The 16,058-nt window shown below is 41.6% G+C and overlaps 1 protein-coding gene across 13 annotated transcripts in view; it reads left to right on the top strand.

The window, feature by feature from the left end:
• The window catches only part of Magi1 (membrane associated guanylate kinase, WW and PDZ domain containing 1), a 545,100-nt gene that overhangs the window by 512,909 nt on the left and 16,133 nt on the right, over positions 1–16,058 (top strand). For 4 of the 13 annotated variants that reach the window (XM_042679996.1, XM_042679999.1, XM_042679995.1 and 1 more), the window contains 5 exons: positions 3,426–3,509; positions 6,693–6,784; positions 8,840–9,032; positions 11,884–12,201; positions 15,299–15,502. In XM_042679996.1, the coding sequence (XP_042535930.1) occupies positions 3,426–3,509; positions 6,693–6,784; positions 8,840–9,032; positions 11,884–12,201; positions 15,299–15,502 (891 nt within the window). The remainder of the gene's footprint in view (positions 1–3,425; positions 3,510–6,692; positions 6,785–8,839; positions 9,033–11,883; positions 12,202–15,298; positions 15,503–16,058) is intronic. The other 9 variants (XM_042680000.1, XM_042680006.1, XM_042680004.1 and 6 more) reach the window with 5 other exon arrangements.

Here is a 16,058-nt window from a genome sequence, read left to right as displayed (position 1 = left end):
TTTCTGAAGACGGTGAACCATAAGTAACACTCATCCACCTCATTAGTGACAGTTCCTAAGTGCTTGAGTGAGAGGTGGCCCAGATGGGCCCACTTTGAGGGTGTTGCAGTTTCTGAGGTTTTTGTCCTGAGTGTCATTGGTCACAAGTGACAGACCTGTCCTCTCCTTCTCCCTTTTTGGTTTGGGATGGAGTAGTGAGCGCTAGGAAGAAGATACATTGTCAAAGGCCCTGAGAGAAGATGGAAGGCAGAAGACACCATTTTACCCATCCTTTATGGCCTGAGCACCCCCCAAACTTCAGCTTTTTTTTCCTAGTCACAAGCTGTGGCCCCCTTGAAGGGTTACAATGCAGAGGCTGTGTAAAGGGTAAAAGCACCCCAAACCTTAATCCACCACCCACAGTTTGTTTTATGCTTTGTTCCTGTGCTAGCTGAAGGGCAAGTTAGGAGCTTTTAACTTTTCTGTGACCCGGACAAGGAAAGGGAGTGAGGCTAGCAACCCAACCTTCGAAGGAAAATTCACTCCACCTTTGGATGAAACTCAACTATGAGAGCTTCCAGGAGAGCCTGGAATGCTGCTGATTCTGTTACAAGTTGCTCATAGTTGGGCCCTGGTGGCTCACGCCGGTAATTCTAACTACTCAGAAGGCTGAGATCTGAGATCATGGTTTGAAGCCAGCCCACACAGAAAGTCCATAAGACATTTAAAGTCAACTAATCAGCAAAAAGATAGAAGTGAAGCTGTGGCTCAAGTAGTAGAACATCTTCAGCAAAAATGCTAAAGCCAGAGTGTACAAGACCCGGAGTTCAAGCACTAGTACTGGCACTGTTTAGGGAGAAAAAAAAAAAAACTTGTTCAGGGTCCCTCCATACCTTTCCCCTTCTCGGGATGAATAATTGTCCAATTGCTATATCAGCATGTATCATTAAATATATTTGTGTTGGCTGGTGCTCACTATGCTGCTGAAGGCTAGCTAATTTGGAAAGATATAGACTTAGTCCCAGGATTACAACCATACCATCAACTACCCTGAATGCCAGGCTAAAGGAAATGAATGAAATTTGAAGCAGTAGGTAACTGCTAAGTTCATCCTGGGTTACCCTTATTTGAAATGTTCAGCATCACAAGTGTTTTAGATGCCTGATTTTTTTTTCAGGTTTTGAGATACTTGTTTAGACATAATGAGAAACCCTGAGCCCTGAGTCTAAACTTAAAACTGTATTTCAGTCTCATATATGCCTTATGCATATGTACAGTATTCTAATGATTTTTGTTTTGTACATGAAAAAGTTTCAGGGTGTAGAGATTTTCCACTGTGGCATCATGTCTATACTTAAGCAGATTTCAGAGCATTTCCAGTTTTCAGGTTAGGGACACTACTGCTGAGAACCTGTGGCTCCTACACACTGGGATTCTTTATTAATTATAGCGATGTCACTTTCCAAAAGTACTGGACAAATGTCTTCTAAAGGGATTATTTCTGTATCCCCTTCATATTTCTCTGTACCCATACAGCTTCTCTAATCGATGGCCCAACTCCAGGGGATGTTGACTGATTGCTTTATTGACCACACTTCTGCCTTCTTCAATACAATACACATTTGTGATGGGAGTTTTCCATGTACAAGTCTTTCTGTGATTTAAAAAAAAAAAAGTGTATTCTGTACTATCGGTGTGGCCCTCTACATTGGCAGTCATGTTTCATGCAGCTCATTTTTACTCTAAGGATTTGTGTGGTTTTGTCTAACTTTTAAGAAAGTTTTAACTGGGAGAAAAATAAATGAACAATATGTAATATGGCCATAACCAGCCACTGTAAGCTTCAGACTTCCCACGTCAGACTTCAGGCATGCTGAAAAATAGTAGAATAGTTTCAGTCTGGATCCTTCATTTCCTTTAACATCTGAAGAATCAGGTAAAGCATCACAAATGAGAATCAATTTCTTTTGTGGTGATTAGAGTCTCTGTAATTGAGTGATAGTCAAACCTAATAGATGTTAAGAGTCCCATGGATTTGTTCTTCACTGCTGAATGAGAAAAATGATGTGGCTCATCCCCATGGTAGCTATTCAGGATCTGTCACAGAGTTTCTTTTCTAACACCTGTGAACAAATCTGCATCAGCCTTTCAATTAGTATTTGACTTCATCCCAGATCGGTTTTGGCCACTGCCCTAGGTGGTTTTAACTTGTCCTTTATGAACAACAATTTGAAAAAATACAGTGTGTAGTCTTGAGAAGATGTAATTCCCTGCCTCTCCTTTCATAATACAATGAACAAAGTACTCCAGGAAAAACAAGAAAATCAAAGACAACAGCAGCAACTTAATTGTGCATTTTATCCCCAGTTGTTTGGAAATATTTTTGTTAATGGCAGTGTAAAGATGAACACACTTCTGATCACATTCTTTCTAAGTGTTTTACCAAACAGTGTATTTTTTTTCATGTTACCATCTGCTAAAACAGTGACTGTCAGAGTGAGCCCCTCGGAGTTGCAGATGTGTTAAGAAATCCCTCTGAAGGGTTTCAATGTTTAATTAAAAGAGAGAAAGAGGCACAGAAGTCCTTAAAAAGCCATGTTGCCTGTTTTGGATTTTCTCTAGGTAACATATACCTTTAAAAATGACATTGATTCAGTCTGACAGCTGATATCCAGTAGCATTTACAAAAGAAATTCTATGACTAGGGATGTGGCAAAAGTGGCAGAACACTTCTTCATCTGTTTATAGTGTGCCTTGAGGGAAAAAAAACAAAAACAGCTCAAAACTGCCATATGAACTAACATGCAAGCATGTCCTGCTTGGGAGAGACACGCCCACAGGTTTGGCATCAGGATTGAGTATCTTTATTGTGTGTTTAAAGAGCATATATGTATGTCAAGATTTAGAGAACTATTCTGACAGTTCCTATTTTTATGTTTGTTCAGATCTTGGACAAGATTCTGTGGTTTGTATCTCAAATATGAGACTTTTCTGATTTGAACTGCCTAGAATATACCAGGAATGAATACAAGAATGAATTCTACCAGGAACTTGATACTCTCTTAAATAAATGTTCCACTATAGCAGTGGCACAAATGTACTTTTTTTTCCCCAAAGGTGATAATGTGGTTAAACACCTGAGTTCCTGACATGATTAAGACAAGGCCATTCAAGAAGGTGTGCTTTAGAGTCTTAATTAAATAGGAAGAGACTAAGATGGCAATTGTACCACCTTAATGGTACAATTATAAGTGCTAGCTTTCTGATGAGTAAAGGTCTTGAAACAAAAATAAAAGAGAGTAAAAACAAAAAAGACATCAAATTATAGTCCTTTTAAAGTTCATACAGCCATTACACTCTTCTTACCAGTAACAACTAAAGTTAAAGTATACTAACAGAAAGGACATACATGAAGCTTTGCAAAAACTGTGAAATTAATATTCCAGCTATGTCACCTTCGCCTGCATCGGGATTGAGCAAGGGTGAAAGAGAGAGAGAAATCAATTCCACGAATTTTGGAGAATGTCAGAGTAAGGACCTGCTGCAAGCTTGTATTTCTCCATTATCATTCATCCTGTTTAATGTTCCTATCCGCAGGGGGTGGGGGGGGGCAGGGAGAAGTTCAGAAAAGGGAGGGAAGAGAGAAAAACCACTAATTGCGTACATTGGTGCTCTTTGCAGCCAAGACTGATGAGATGGCGTAGGAAGAGATGTGCATGTCTTCACCCATTCTGGAAATGTGTTGTGTGTCTGTAGCGATGGAGACCCCAGGCAGTGTCTCTGAAAACCTGGTGACTCCATTCTTTAGAATTGTCAAGGGAAGTCTTTTGTCTCCTTTATTGAGCAACCATGGGCGCTGCCAAAAGATTGCTTCCTATGCAAGGACTCGTATATGTAAATCTAAGGGGCAGAGATTGGGAAGATCATGATTTGAGGCCAAAAAGTTTGCAAAACCTCAACTCAGCCAGCTATACTGGAAGCATGAACAGGAGGTTGTAGTTCAGACTTACCTAGACATAAATTTGAGAAATAACAAAAGCAAAAAGAGCTGGGGACTTGGCTCAAGTAGTAGAACATCTGCCCAGCAAGTACAAGGCCCTAAGTTCAAACCCCCGTACTGCCAAAGGGACCAAAAAGTAAAGACAATGGGTAAGAATTTCTTACCTCTATAAGATTAATGTCACTTAAAAAATTAGTAAATGTCAGGAAAATGTCCCTACCCCAATGCTTCTAAAAAACTTCTTATAAAGTGTACATAAAACTGAGAACAGCCTGATAGAAAATGTACTCATTACCTTGCTCATGTAACTGTAACCCCTCTGAACAGTATCTTTACAATAAAAAATGTATTAAAAAAAAAAAACACAAAACTGAGAACAGACCAATCAGAAGTACTTCAAGAACCTCAGTGCCTCTTCTGTTAAGAAGTGACATGAGAGGAGAGAGATTTTCAAATACCATAATTCATTTTAATACTGACTTATCCCTACAGGTGTTTTATATACATATGTATGTGTATATTACATATACAATATATAATATATACATATATAATTTGAATGAATGGCATTTAGTTAGTGAAGGAAGAAAATTATTCAGGTGCTAAAATTAAAGTACCAGAAGACTTTCTTTGTACTACATCTGTGCGTCCTTGTTTGTGTCTGTGTTTCCTGGCTCATTGTGATGTCATTAGCATTCTTATAGTAATTGGGCATCTTTTTTTTCAATGGGAAACTCTTTAAATTAAAATTTGCCATGTTCCTGTCTTGAACTTTATTCCTGTGGGCTGAGCTGTGGGAGAGCTTGAAGTCTATCGGCCACAGCTCCTCATGCCATCGTAGCTGTGCAGCCTAAACCAAAAACCTGCTACATTTGGTGTCTCTGTAGGATGGGCAAATGTTCCTGTGTTAAATGATGCTGAGAAAACGAGTCTGGGCCTCATTACCTGTAGAGGCCCTGTCCTTCCCAGAAAGGCCTTGTATGCAACAGACTTCAAACAGATAATGCCAGCAACCCTGTACTAGCTGAAAAGCACCAGCGATCTATTAGTATAGTAATCTTGCTGCTTGGGTGAACCAAGAGGAAACACCACTTGATTTAATTTGTTGTTTCAACAAGTCTATTACAGCCAATACCTTTTACCTAGTTACTCAGACAGAGATAAACATACTGTTACTTTAGTGTGCCTAAGAAAATATTCCTTTCCAATTGTTTGAATGGGAGGCCTGCAATACAGCTGAGCTCCTGTTGCGTTGTGCTTTGCAGCTTAGCCGCAGCAATTATAATAAAGAGATTGGATTTAAAAAAAAAAAAGTACCCATATAAAGCACTAGCATTAGGATAGCTCAAGTAAAATGTCAGAATCAAAGTCCTCCAACTTGTTCTTACCTGTTCACTTAGTTTTCTTCCTCTTGGTGCATTTATCCAGCATGCATCTGAAGGTGTGGAGGAATTGCTAAGCCAACCATCTCTTGCCAACATGAAGTCTAAACGTCCACCTTCTTCTTCAATAGCCTATTGTACAAAATTAGACAAAGACAAGAATTAATGTTTCCAGCCTACACTCTTCAGCCCAAAATCCAATTAGTGAAACAAAACTACTGTGCAGAAAAGTATTTTTAAATCACTTTAGGATTCGCTACAATTAAATTATATTTGTTCTCCTTAAATAAAAGCTATGGCACTTTATAGGCCATAAAATGCCTTATCTATCCATTACGTAAAAATACATCTTTTTATTGCTCTGGCAAAGTTATGGAGTGATATATAGAATAATTTCATGTACAATAAGCATTTTTAATCAAAATTACTTAGAAAATTGAGGTATTTGTTTCAAAGCCCTAGACTATTACTGTTATATGAAATACCAGGTTATGACATTACATAGTAAGTTAGTACTTATAGTATTGAAATAGCATAGGTAAATGAAGAATAAAGCAGTCCTACTAACAATAAAGTATGGACGGTTTGTTTAGGACTTTTTGACGTCCATGTTTATCTTAAGTATATGGAAGGTTGGCTGCCTTTTGGTCATAGCATTGAAATACTAACCTTTCTTTGTGGAAGGTTTTGGGGTTTTTGTTTTATTTTTTATTATTGGAAATAGTATCTCATGAATGATGGCCAAATGCTCTACCACTGAGCTATACCTGTCTCAAACCCTGAGTAATTTCTTTGTGACAGACATGACCTAACACACCAAATTATTCACATTGCTATCTTGATTTCCTTAAGGAAGAAAAAGTGACTTTAAAAACAAATTAGAAACTTAAAAAAAAACCCAGTCAATTGTCTAGTTCGTAAAACTTCAGGTCATTTAATGGAGCCGACTTCGGCCTCAGAGAGACTGTGTTAGCCTGAATTTTCTCCCTAGACTTTTGCTTTGTGGTGTGGCACATAGTGGTTTTGATTTCCTGAACTCCCCTGGCAGCAATATCAAAGAGAGTGCTAACTCCTGGCATAGGTAGCCATGATGGTGGGACTTGATCTGGATTTATCAGTCCTTTGAAGACCTGTAGTGCCAGGTGACTCTTCCCATTGCTTGCTCCTATCCAGTGCCGTCTTTTGTGTCACATGTCTAGGTCTTTTGTTGCAGTGTTTGCAAGCTTTTGTCTGTTCAGGCATCATCAGTCTTGGTCCAATAATGTGTTCATCTTAGCAGCATTGCATCCTTTATCAGTGAAATAAAGTCTCTTCCTCTCCCCTCTCTGCAGTTCCAGATTACCAGGAACAAGACATCTTCCTCTGGAGAAAGGAGACTGGATTCGGCTTTAGGATTTTGGGTGGAAATGAGCCAGGGGAACCTGTAAGTCTTTCATCTATGTCTCTCCCCAGCATTGTGTACTAAGACTTCACAGCAATTGACGACAGAGGTAGATTGTCAAGATTGGAATCCAGCTAGATGCTTCTGTCGCTCTGTCCTCTTGAGCAGTGGGGGGCTTTTCATTGGCTTGTAGAAGAAGGAAAGAGAGGTTTTGTAAAGATTATATAACTGCTTTCGGAGCTTCAGCCTCTTCAAACCCTTACTAGGGACAAGGAAATGGAAGGCATATAGGATAGGTGTCAGCTAGTAGATCAATGGCCTGATCCGTTTGGCTAATTCTGTTTCATCTACCAAAAGTTATGGGCTTGGTATATGGAGTGGCTAGTACAGATAATACTTCAAGCATCAGGCAACAGGAAAGATTTGAGAAGTTAAGACTCCTGTCCACAAAAAAAAAAAAGAAAAGAATTCAGAAGGGCCAAAAAGTAGAGTTCCTGACCAGGTCACTTTCCTTAATTAAAGAATAAACTCAGTATAACATTGCAAGGGTTCCTTTGAAAAGAGCAAAGAGAACTGAAGGATAGTTGATTCCCTTGTGATAATAATGCTGTTGTGCACTCGGTTCCAGGCACTGTGAGAAAGGTTTATAACGTAGATTGACTTACGAAATATCTGTTTATCCTCATGTTTTAATCAGAAAATGAAGGCACGGAAAGAGTAACAAACCCAAGAACACCCAGCTTGTAAACAGAAGCATAGTAAGACTCCCAACTCCAGTTCATATTCCTAGACAGTACTTTCACAAAGTTCCCTGTAAACTGTGAGTGTCATACAAAGGTGATCATAGCACTGGTGTCTACTGAGAAGACAATGCACACACAAATATTTAAGGTGATGCTTAACGAATGACAGATATAGCAGCAGACGCTAAATACAGAGACTTTCTCTGCTGGCAGACATTACAGACTGCAGAAATGAGGATGACAGGCTAGATGTTGTTTCAATCATTCATTCACTTAATAATCATTACTGAGTCTGCCCTATTGCCAGGCATAGGAACTCTCAAAGAAAAGTAATATTAAGCTGGGCATGATAGTTCACACCTGTAATCCCACCCATGTAGGAGGTAGTGGATGGAAGATTGAGTTTAAGGCCAGCTTAAGCCAAAATGTCAGTGAGACCCTATCTCAAACAATAAGCTGGTGGTGGTGCTTACCTGTAATCCTAGCTGTGCAGGAGCAGAGAGAGGATCACAATCTGAGGCTAGCCTCCTGGGCAAAAACCCAAGACACTACCTGAAAAATAAGGTAAAGCAAAAATGGCTGTGGGTGTGTGGCTCTAGTGATAGAGTGCTTGATTAGCAAGAGCAAGGCCCTGAGTTCAATTCCCACTGCTACAGAAAGACAAGAAAGAAAGAAGAAAGGAAGGAAGAAAGAAAGAAAGGACGTAAGGAAGGAAGAAAGAAAGAAAGAAAGGACGGAAGGAAGGAGAGAGAAAGAGAAAGAGAAAAAAAGGAAAAAAAATTAGTATTATAATTAGCAGAATTTATTGGAAGGAAGTTTCTTAAGTAGAGAGACAAGGAGACATAGTCTTAAAAGATTCTTTTCATTCAGGCATCAATGGCTCATGCCTGTAATCCTAAGTACTCAGAAGGCTGAGATCTGGGAGTTGTGGATCAAAGCCAGCCTGGGCAGGAAGTCAGAGACTCTTGTCTCCAATTAGCCACCAAAAAACCAAAAGTGGAGCTGTGGCTTAAGTGGTAGGCTCGAGTCCTTGAGAAGAAAAGCTCAGGAACAGCACCCAAGCACTGAGTTTAAGCCGTAGGACCAGCACCCAAAAAAAGGAAAAAGAGAAAAATATTCTTTTCTGAAAGTGAGTGATCAGTGTACGACAGATAAACATCAAGGAATCGAGTAAGCAAAAGCTATTCTTTCCATTGTGCACAGTGCCTTGTACACAGTGGGTGTTCAATAAATGTCTGTGGCATGCATGCAGACATGAATAAATGAACAGAATTGTTCCCAGAGATGCAAAGGCCATCAGAATAATAGTAAGCAAAGAGAGCCATGTTTCATCCATCATCCAATTACTCGACAGATTTATATTGGTCACATCGTACCACTGGGTGCTGCTGATACGGATGGCCGCCTGAGGTCTGGCGATGAATTAATCTGTGTGGATGGGACACCAGTAATTGGAAAATCACACCAGCTTGTGGTCCAGCTTATGCAACAAGCTGCCAAGCAAGGCCATGTCAATCTCACAGTACGACGTAAAGTGGTGTTTGCCGGTATGTTTCTCCTTCATTCCTTCAGATGGGACTCTGTCACTTTGGTGCCTGCCTCCTCAAGCTTCTATTTTAGCAAATGTTTGCAAATGTGATCAAGCTCGGTATTTCCAGATGGTTCCCTTCTCTCCAACCCTGCAAAACGGCTGTCATTCAAAAGCACTTTAATGTGCCATTTGCATGGGTTCAGGAAAGGCTTGTAAGGAAAAGACTGGTTGAATTTATATTACCTGCCTCCCATCCCTTTGCCACGCAGAACTCAGCCATCCTCAACATCCAATACTAATCCTTCACAAAAGAGCTCATTAGGAATGTCACAAAAGTGACTTAAATTAAGAGAACAAAAATTAGGTTTGTATTGAAAGATGCGTTCATGGAAAAAAAAAAAAGATTGATGTTTTTGAACCCTGCCATTGCTTGTCAGGTATGTTAAACCAAACATTTCCCTCTACAAGAAAGCAGTGGGCTAGGCACTGGTGACTCATGCCTGTTGTAATCCTAGCTACTCAGGCGGCTGAGATCTGAGGATAAAAGCTCAAAGGCAGCCTATGCAGAAAAGTCTGTGAGACTCTTATCTCCAACTGTCTAGCAAAAAAAAAAAAAAATAGATGTGTGGCTCAAGTAGTAGAGCACTAGCTTTGAGTAAAAATGCCAAGCAAGTGCATGAGGCTCAGAGTATCAAGAGAAGGAAGAAGGGAAAGAAGAAGGGTAAGTGGGAGAGAGGGGGAAAGGAAGAAAAAAGAGCTGGTTAGTTTTAGGTTATCTCTATCCCCTGTAACAAACATCACACTCTAGCTCTCAAAATGTGATGTGTCCTATCAGGTGTAGCTCCCACGTGCCTCTTTGGATGCCTTAGACTTTAGAATTCTCCTTGCCATTCTCCTGACTCTTGTTTATTTCTGCATCAGAATCTGCCATTTACTCCTGCTCAGCATGTCCACACCTGTCCTTTCACTCACTGACCAGCTTCCTGAGAACATACACCTTAACCATTCGCCCTTGTGTGTAGCCCCGCCATAAGCCTGTAAGCCAGAATCCAGGTGCAGAAGAGCAAGAGGAAGTGCTGTGTCCATTGTGTTACTGAAAAAATATGATAAGAAATATTGTGAATTCTCCATAGCACTAATGTTAGGGTAACAAATTCCAAACAGATAAAAAAAATTGGTATCGTGTTTATTTTTTAAAAATATAACTAATTTAAGCAGTCTGTAGTTAATTACAGAATTAAGATATTAAATCCCAGTATGAGAGTTCCACCTGGTGTAACCATGGAAAATATTGCTAATCCACTACAGATGTCATAGGTCACACCTGGGTGACCTCTCATTTAACATACGATTCACAGCCAGTGACAGTCAGCTAAACTTGGTTTTTGCAATATGTTGTAAACGGTTTAATTTCCCCGACTCCAATAAAAATTAATAAGGCAGTGTCATTATTTTTATTTGCTTCGGTTTTAGTTTGAAAATGAAATCTACGCTTGTAGATTTTTAGCCTGTGCATAAAGGCATGTTAAATCTGTGCACAGGCATTATGCTAAGCAAAGTCAGATCATCACAGGTGCACAGGTGTTGCATGATTCCACTCTGAAGAGTTTTCCAGAGTAGTGGATTTTATGTAGGAAAATGGGTAGAATAGTGGATATGGGGAGGGATGGTACAAAAGAGAGTGAGGAGAGAGTTTCTGGTGAAGAAGATGTCCAGGTTCTACAAATGGATGGTGATGACATTTGCAAAGCAGTGTGGATGCGTTGACACCACTTAATTGTGCATTGAAAAAATGGCTGAAATAGAAAATCTTATGTTATCCCATATTTTTCCATCATAAAAATATCTATGAAAGGAGAAACAATGGGAAATGAATAAAAACAGACCTTTCCACAGCTTGGACATGATTAGTCCCATCTCCTCTGGTGAACTGTTAAGAGTGCTTTATCCTTTCAGTGACAAAGCCATAAAACTGGAATGGCGATTAAGTTTGCAAGGAGGCCGAAGCCTCCAGTTCTTAAGTGCTGACATCTGGAAGCTAGAGAGAGAAACTGGGTGCTTCTTACAGGTGTCACAAATCCCACCACTGCGAACCTTCAAGGCGCAGTTAAATTCCAGTCTCCTGTCTGGAAGAAAGAGTAGAAATGTGGCTGCGAGGCGATGACAACAGAGGGGTGGTTCAGGCCGTCTGTGAAGCTGGGGTGGTGGCTGTCATTGGCATCGGCCCTTCTGTGCCTTGGGTACCTTCCCATGTGTGCCACAGGTCCTTATCTCCCTGTGAGCAGGCCCTGCTGCATATTGGGTCTGGGTGTGCATGTGTACACAGTGTGGAGTCCACTGTGGTGTTTACCTGGGTGGGTGTTCCCTGACTCTGAATCATTGATATTTCCCCTGCATCCCATTCCTGTGAGGCCCAGGTACCATCATCCCTTCTTGATTTCTCTGTGTGTGTGTGTGTGTGTGTGTGTGTGTGTGTGTGTGTGTGTGTGTGTGTGTGTGTGTGTGTGTGTGTGTGTGTGTGTGTGTGATGTCAGTGCTGGGGCTAAAGCTCATGGGGTTTGTCTTGTTTTGTTCCTTTTTTTCTGATGGCTGTCTCTCCACCACTTGAGCCATATAGTTCCACTTCTGGCTTTTTTTCTGGTTACTTGGAGACAAGAGCCTCACCCACTTTCCTGCCCAGGCTGCCTTTGAACCCCAGTTCTCAGACCTTAGCCTCCCAAGGAGCCAGGATTTCAGGCGTGGGCCACTGGCTCCGGGCCCCTCTTGGTTTCTGCCAGGTCACAGAGGGGAGGAACGTAGACAGGGGGTGCACCATGCGCTCGGGGGGCCCCGAGGTCCAGTGTTTTACACGAGCGTCTCCCTTGCAGTGCCCAAAGCGGAGAACGAGGTGCCCTCGCCCGCCTCCTCCCACCACAGCAGCACGCAGCCCGCGTCCCTGACCGAGGAGAAGCGCACGCCGCAGGGCAGCCAGAACTCGCTGAACACGGTGAGCTCGGGCAGCGGCAGCACCAGCGGCATCGGCAGCGGGGGCGGCGGGGGCAGCGGCGTGGTCAGCACCGTGGTCAGCACCGTGGTCAGCACCGTGGTGCAGCCCTATGACGTGGAGATCCGGCGTGGGGAGAACGAGGGCTTCGGCTTCGTCATCGTGTCCTCGGTGAGCAGGCCCGAAGCAGGCACGACCTTCGGTGAGTCTGCAAGAGAACCGCCCGGCTCCCCGCGCTACCAGGGCGCGGGCCCTGGGCCAAGAGAACCCTGCCAAGATCTCATTAGCAGGAAAGCTTGGGGTTTTCCCTTTCTTTTCTTTTCTTTTTTTGCTTTGGGTAATTAAAGTCTTCATTAGGGATGAGATTCATTTGGTAGTTGTTGGTTTTTTGTTTTCTTTCTTTTTTTTTTTTTAATTCTGAAGGCTGAGATGTTGTGTGTGTGTGTTGAACCCTTTCAAGCTTCATTTTGCAACACGAGCATGTGTGAAATTTGGGTATGATTTGAATCGCAATCCCAAGGCAACAACTTGGGGGCTTGAACTCAGCGCCTGATGTTCTTGCTTGCCTCTTTTGCTCAATAGTGGTACTCTACCACTTGAGCCACAACTCTACTTTCAGCCTTTTGCAGGTTTATTGGAGATTAGACTCTCCCAGGATTTGTCTATCCAGGCTGACTTTGAACCATGACTCTCACAGTTCAACCTCCTGAGTAAGTGGGATTGCAGGCATGAGCTACCTGCGAAGTCTCTGACATTCTTGTTGGAGAAAGACTCTCCAGAAAGGAGCAAAAGGTTCTAAAAATTCCCAGGACAAAACATGTGCTAAGGAGGAAAATACCACCAGGAAAGCTCATCCTGCCTGGACAGTGTCCTTTCTCTGTCCCTGTCTGAATTTTTTTTAAGTGATATTTTTATTGTTGCTTAAGGATCTGGTTAAAATCTGGGTTGAGAACCATTTCATCACAGATCTCATCCATATGTTGAGGCTTTGAGCCAAGAATGGAGAGGCAGAGTTGTCATCCTTTCCATAGCTTAACTCCACTAGGGTATATGAGCAAAAACCAAATGGCAACAGCCCAGATGACTGAGAGCTAGCCACAGGAGAATGCTGTAACAATGAACTATGGATGTATGTGCCCAGAGTGAGCTACTGCCTTCCTGGTTGGATAAAGTCATCTCCCAAGTATGTTCATTCATGGGAGGAGAAGGGCCCCACAGGCTTCCATATTCATCAAATGACTTGACCATAGAGAGTTTGATGACCAATGGCCTAGATTCTTCCCCTCTCTTCCCCTTGGCTAAGCTTAGCAAGGTGCTCAATCTTTTCAGGGTTCTGACCTAGTAGAACCCACTCTGTCTCCATTTAGTTTTGGTATGTTGCTACAGGTTAAAGCTGTCTTCCCCCTAAGTTTTGTGTTTAGAAAGGGACGTTTAGCCAGGTCTATGCATGTATGGCTGCAGTAACAAATGCCCATTACTAACCATGCTTTTGGGAGCTACATTAAAAAGTCATCACAGCATGTCATGGATGGATGACACCAAGGCAAGATTTTGCTTTTTAATTAATTTCACAGACTTTTCTGCTTACTTTAAAATAAGGAGAAAGGAAGTCATGGGAGGGAGAGATCCCAACTTGCTTTGTTGTTGTTGTTGTGTATTTTTTCTTTTCTTTTTTGTTATCTCCATATACCCTGTGATGCTCTTGGCCATTTCAGAATTCTCCCTTTCCATTTCTAGAAAGAAAGCAGGCATGTGAGGTGACAGGCTATGTGTTATATAATGAATATTGAATGTTCTCACTCACAGTTTGGTCTTTCATTGGTTTCCTTTGGTTCTTAAAATCACCAAATAAATTTTCCCTAATACCTTGCATGAGACTCTGAGCTATGCAAAGCCTCCTTCATATCTCTATTATTCCTTTCTCATGCAAGTTGTCCTTGCCAATGAGCTAGATAAACTTAATCAAGACTTTGAATTCTAATATGCACACTACCAACGTATTCTTGTTGTTGGATTCTAATAAACAGTATGTAGTCTTTGTTAAAAATTCTCTGACATTGACATTACATCTAATGACAAATCCTCAGGCAAGTCTGCTGAAATTCAAAGGAAGGAAAAATACACTTGCTGACAGAGTTTAACCTTCATGTCTAAATTATAGTAGAAGAGCCTACACAGTTGATCTCATTGTCTTCTGTGTTACTTTCACCACCTTTTCCAAAAGGTGTCCGAACTACCTGTCTTCCTACTTCCTAGAAAGACAAATTCTCAAAATGGAATGTGTATAAGAAACTCCATTTCAGTCCTCAAAGCGAATTCCTCACCTTTCTCTAAGTGACAAGGGGGTTTTCAAGTGGGCTATAGACTGGCCTCAAATGCCCTTTCCCTGATATTTTATATTATAAATATGTACCAAATAGTGGTTAACAAGGAAATGATGTAAGTTGAGAAATGGCCTGAGTCTGGCACTGGGCCCATGTCCTCAACCTGAGTAGTTACTAAATTATCATATTCCTTTGAGTTTTGGTCCCTTTTGGCGGGGGAGGAGGAGGGGGAGAGGTATGAGCCAAGGGGTAATTTCAAAGCTAATGAGCCCATGAAAGAGGGGGCTACCCTGAAGGCATATGCGATGGACTTACTGAATAAAGGAACCCTAAAGTGCCAAGGTTGAGAGATTCCTTGGCTTATTTCTCATGGTTAAGGTCCTTTTTCTAAAGCTTTCAGCATTCCAAAGAGGAGGCAGAAAGTGGTGGCCCATTAGGTGTCTTCAGATTGAACGACTGATGCTAGCAAACTCTTAGGCCTTGCCAGAAGCTCAGTGATTATTTTTCTAAATGGAGAAAGAACAAAACATTGGCAAAAGCTTAAGCCACAGCTGGCAAGAATGAAGTAACACGAACCCCGCCATGAGCAGATGCCTCCATGCCAGCCCTGGGTCTTATACTTGCAGTCTGCAAATAAGCCACCCACCAATCATATTGGTGCTTTTCAAGACCTTCTGAAGTTGCCAAACAACCCAAATTTGTTATCCTTTTAAAGAGGGAAGGAGAGGGGTCTTCCCCTAATTTGAAATCAGAAAAGGACTGCAGACATGAGCCCTACTTTTAGGCCCATTGCTTCTTACACCCTGATAATTGCCAATGTTTTGACCATCGGCTCAGAGCTCTCCTTTAATAACATTTGCTTAATGCTTTAATTAATTAACACTTAACCTTCTCTTTCCCTTTTCAACCCTTTTTCTCCTCCCTTCACTATATTCCCACGTAACTTAAAAAAAAAATTAAAACTCAATATCAAAGCAGGCAATGCATGTGTGGCTATGCCTCACAAAATAGGTCGGATTATTGAGGGGAGCCCTGCTGACCGCTGTGGCAAGCTGAAAGTAGGAGACCGGATCTTGGCAGTAAATGGATGTTCCATCACCAACAAATCCCATTCAGACATTGTCAACCTAATCAAGGAAGCGGGAAACACAGTTACCCTCCGCATCATTCCTGGGGATGGTAAAGTATACCTATTTTCTCTTCTCTCTTCTCTTCTCTTTTCTCTCTTCTCTCTTCCCTTCTCTTCCCGTCCCTCTTCTCCTCTCCATTCTTCTCCTCTCCTCTCCTCTCCTCTCCTCTCCCTTCCTCTCCCCTCTTCTCCCCTCTTCTTCTCCCTCCTTCTCTTCTCTTCCCTTCTCTTCTCTTCTCTTCCCCTCTCTTCTCTTCCCTTCCCTTCCCTTTTTCTTCTCCTCCTCTTTTCCTTCTCCTCCCCCTCCTCCTTTTTTCTCTTCCTCCTCCTTCTCCCCGTTCTCTCTTTGTCTCTTTTTCTCTCATTGCTGTTCATGTAATTAAGTGTTGTTGATTTAGAGGCAGCTTTATCCATCCCTAACTGAACATACTCATTGGGACAAACATGAGCCATGGCTACTAAACCATTCCTCACCTTCTTATCTCATTAATCGTCTAGCTTGTGATCTTGTCTGGCTGTAAATATAAGAAATCATGAACTTTCCCCAGTTTATTTATTTATTTTTGCCATTCTTGCCTTTAAAACAATAGTTTGCAAACAAGTAGT

Source organism: Dipodomys spectabilis, unplaced genomic scaffold (genome assembly GCF_019054845.1).
Source record: "Dipodomys spectabilis isolate Male_0828 unplaced genomic scaffold, ASM1905484v1 ptg000054l, whole genome shotgun sequence".
NCBI classification, from domain to species: domain Eukaryota; kingdom Metazoa; phylum Chordata; class Mammalia; order Rodentia; family Heteromyidae; genus Dipodomys; species Dipodomys spectabilis.
This window is presented reverse-complemented; position numbering and strand designations above follow the sequence as displayed.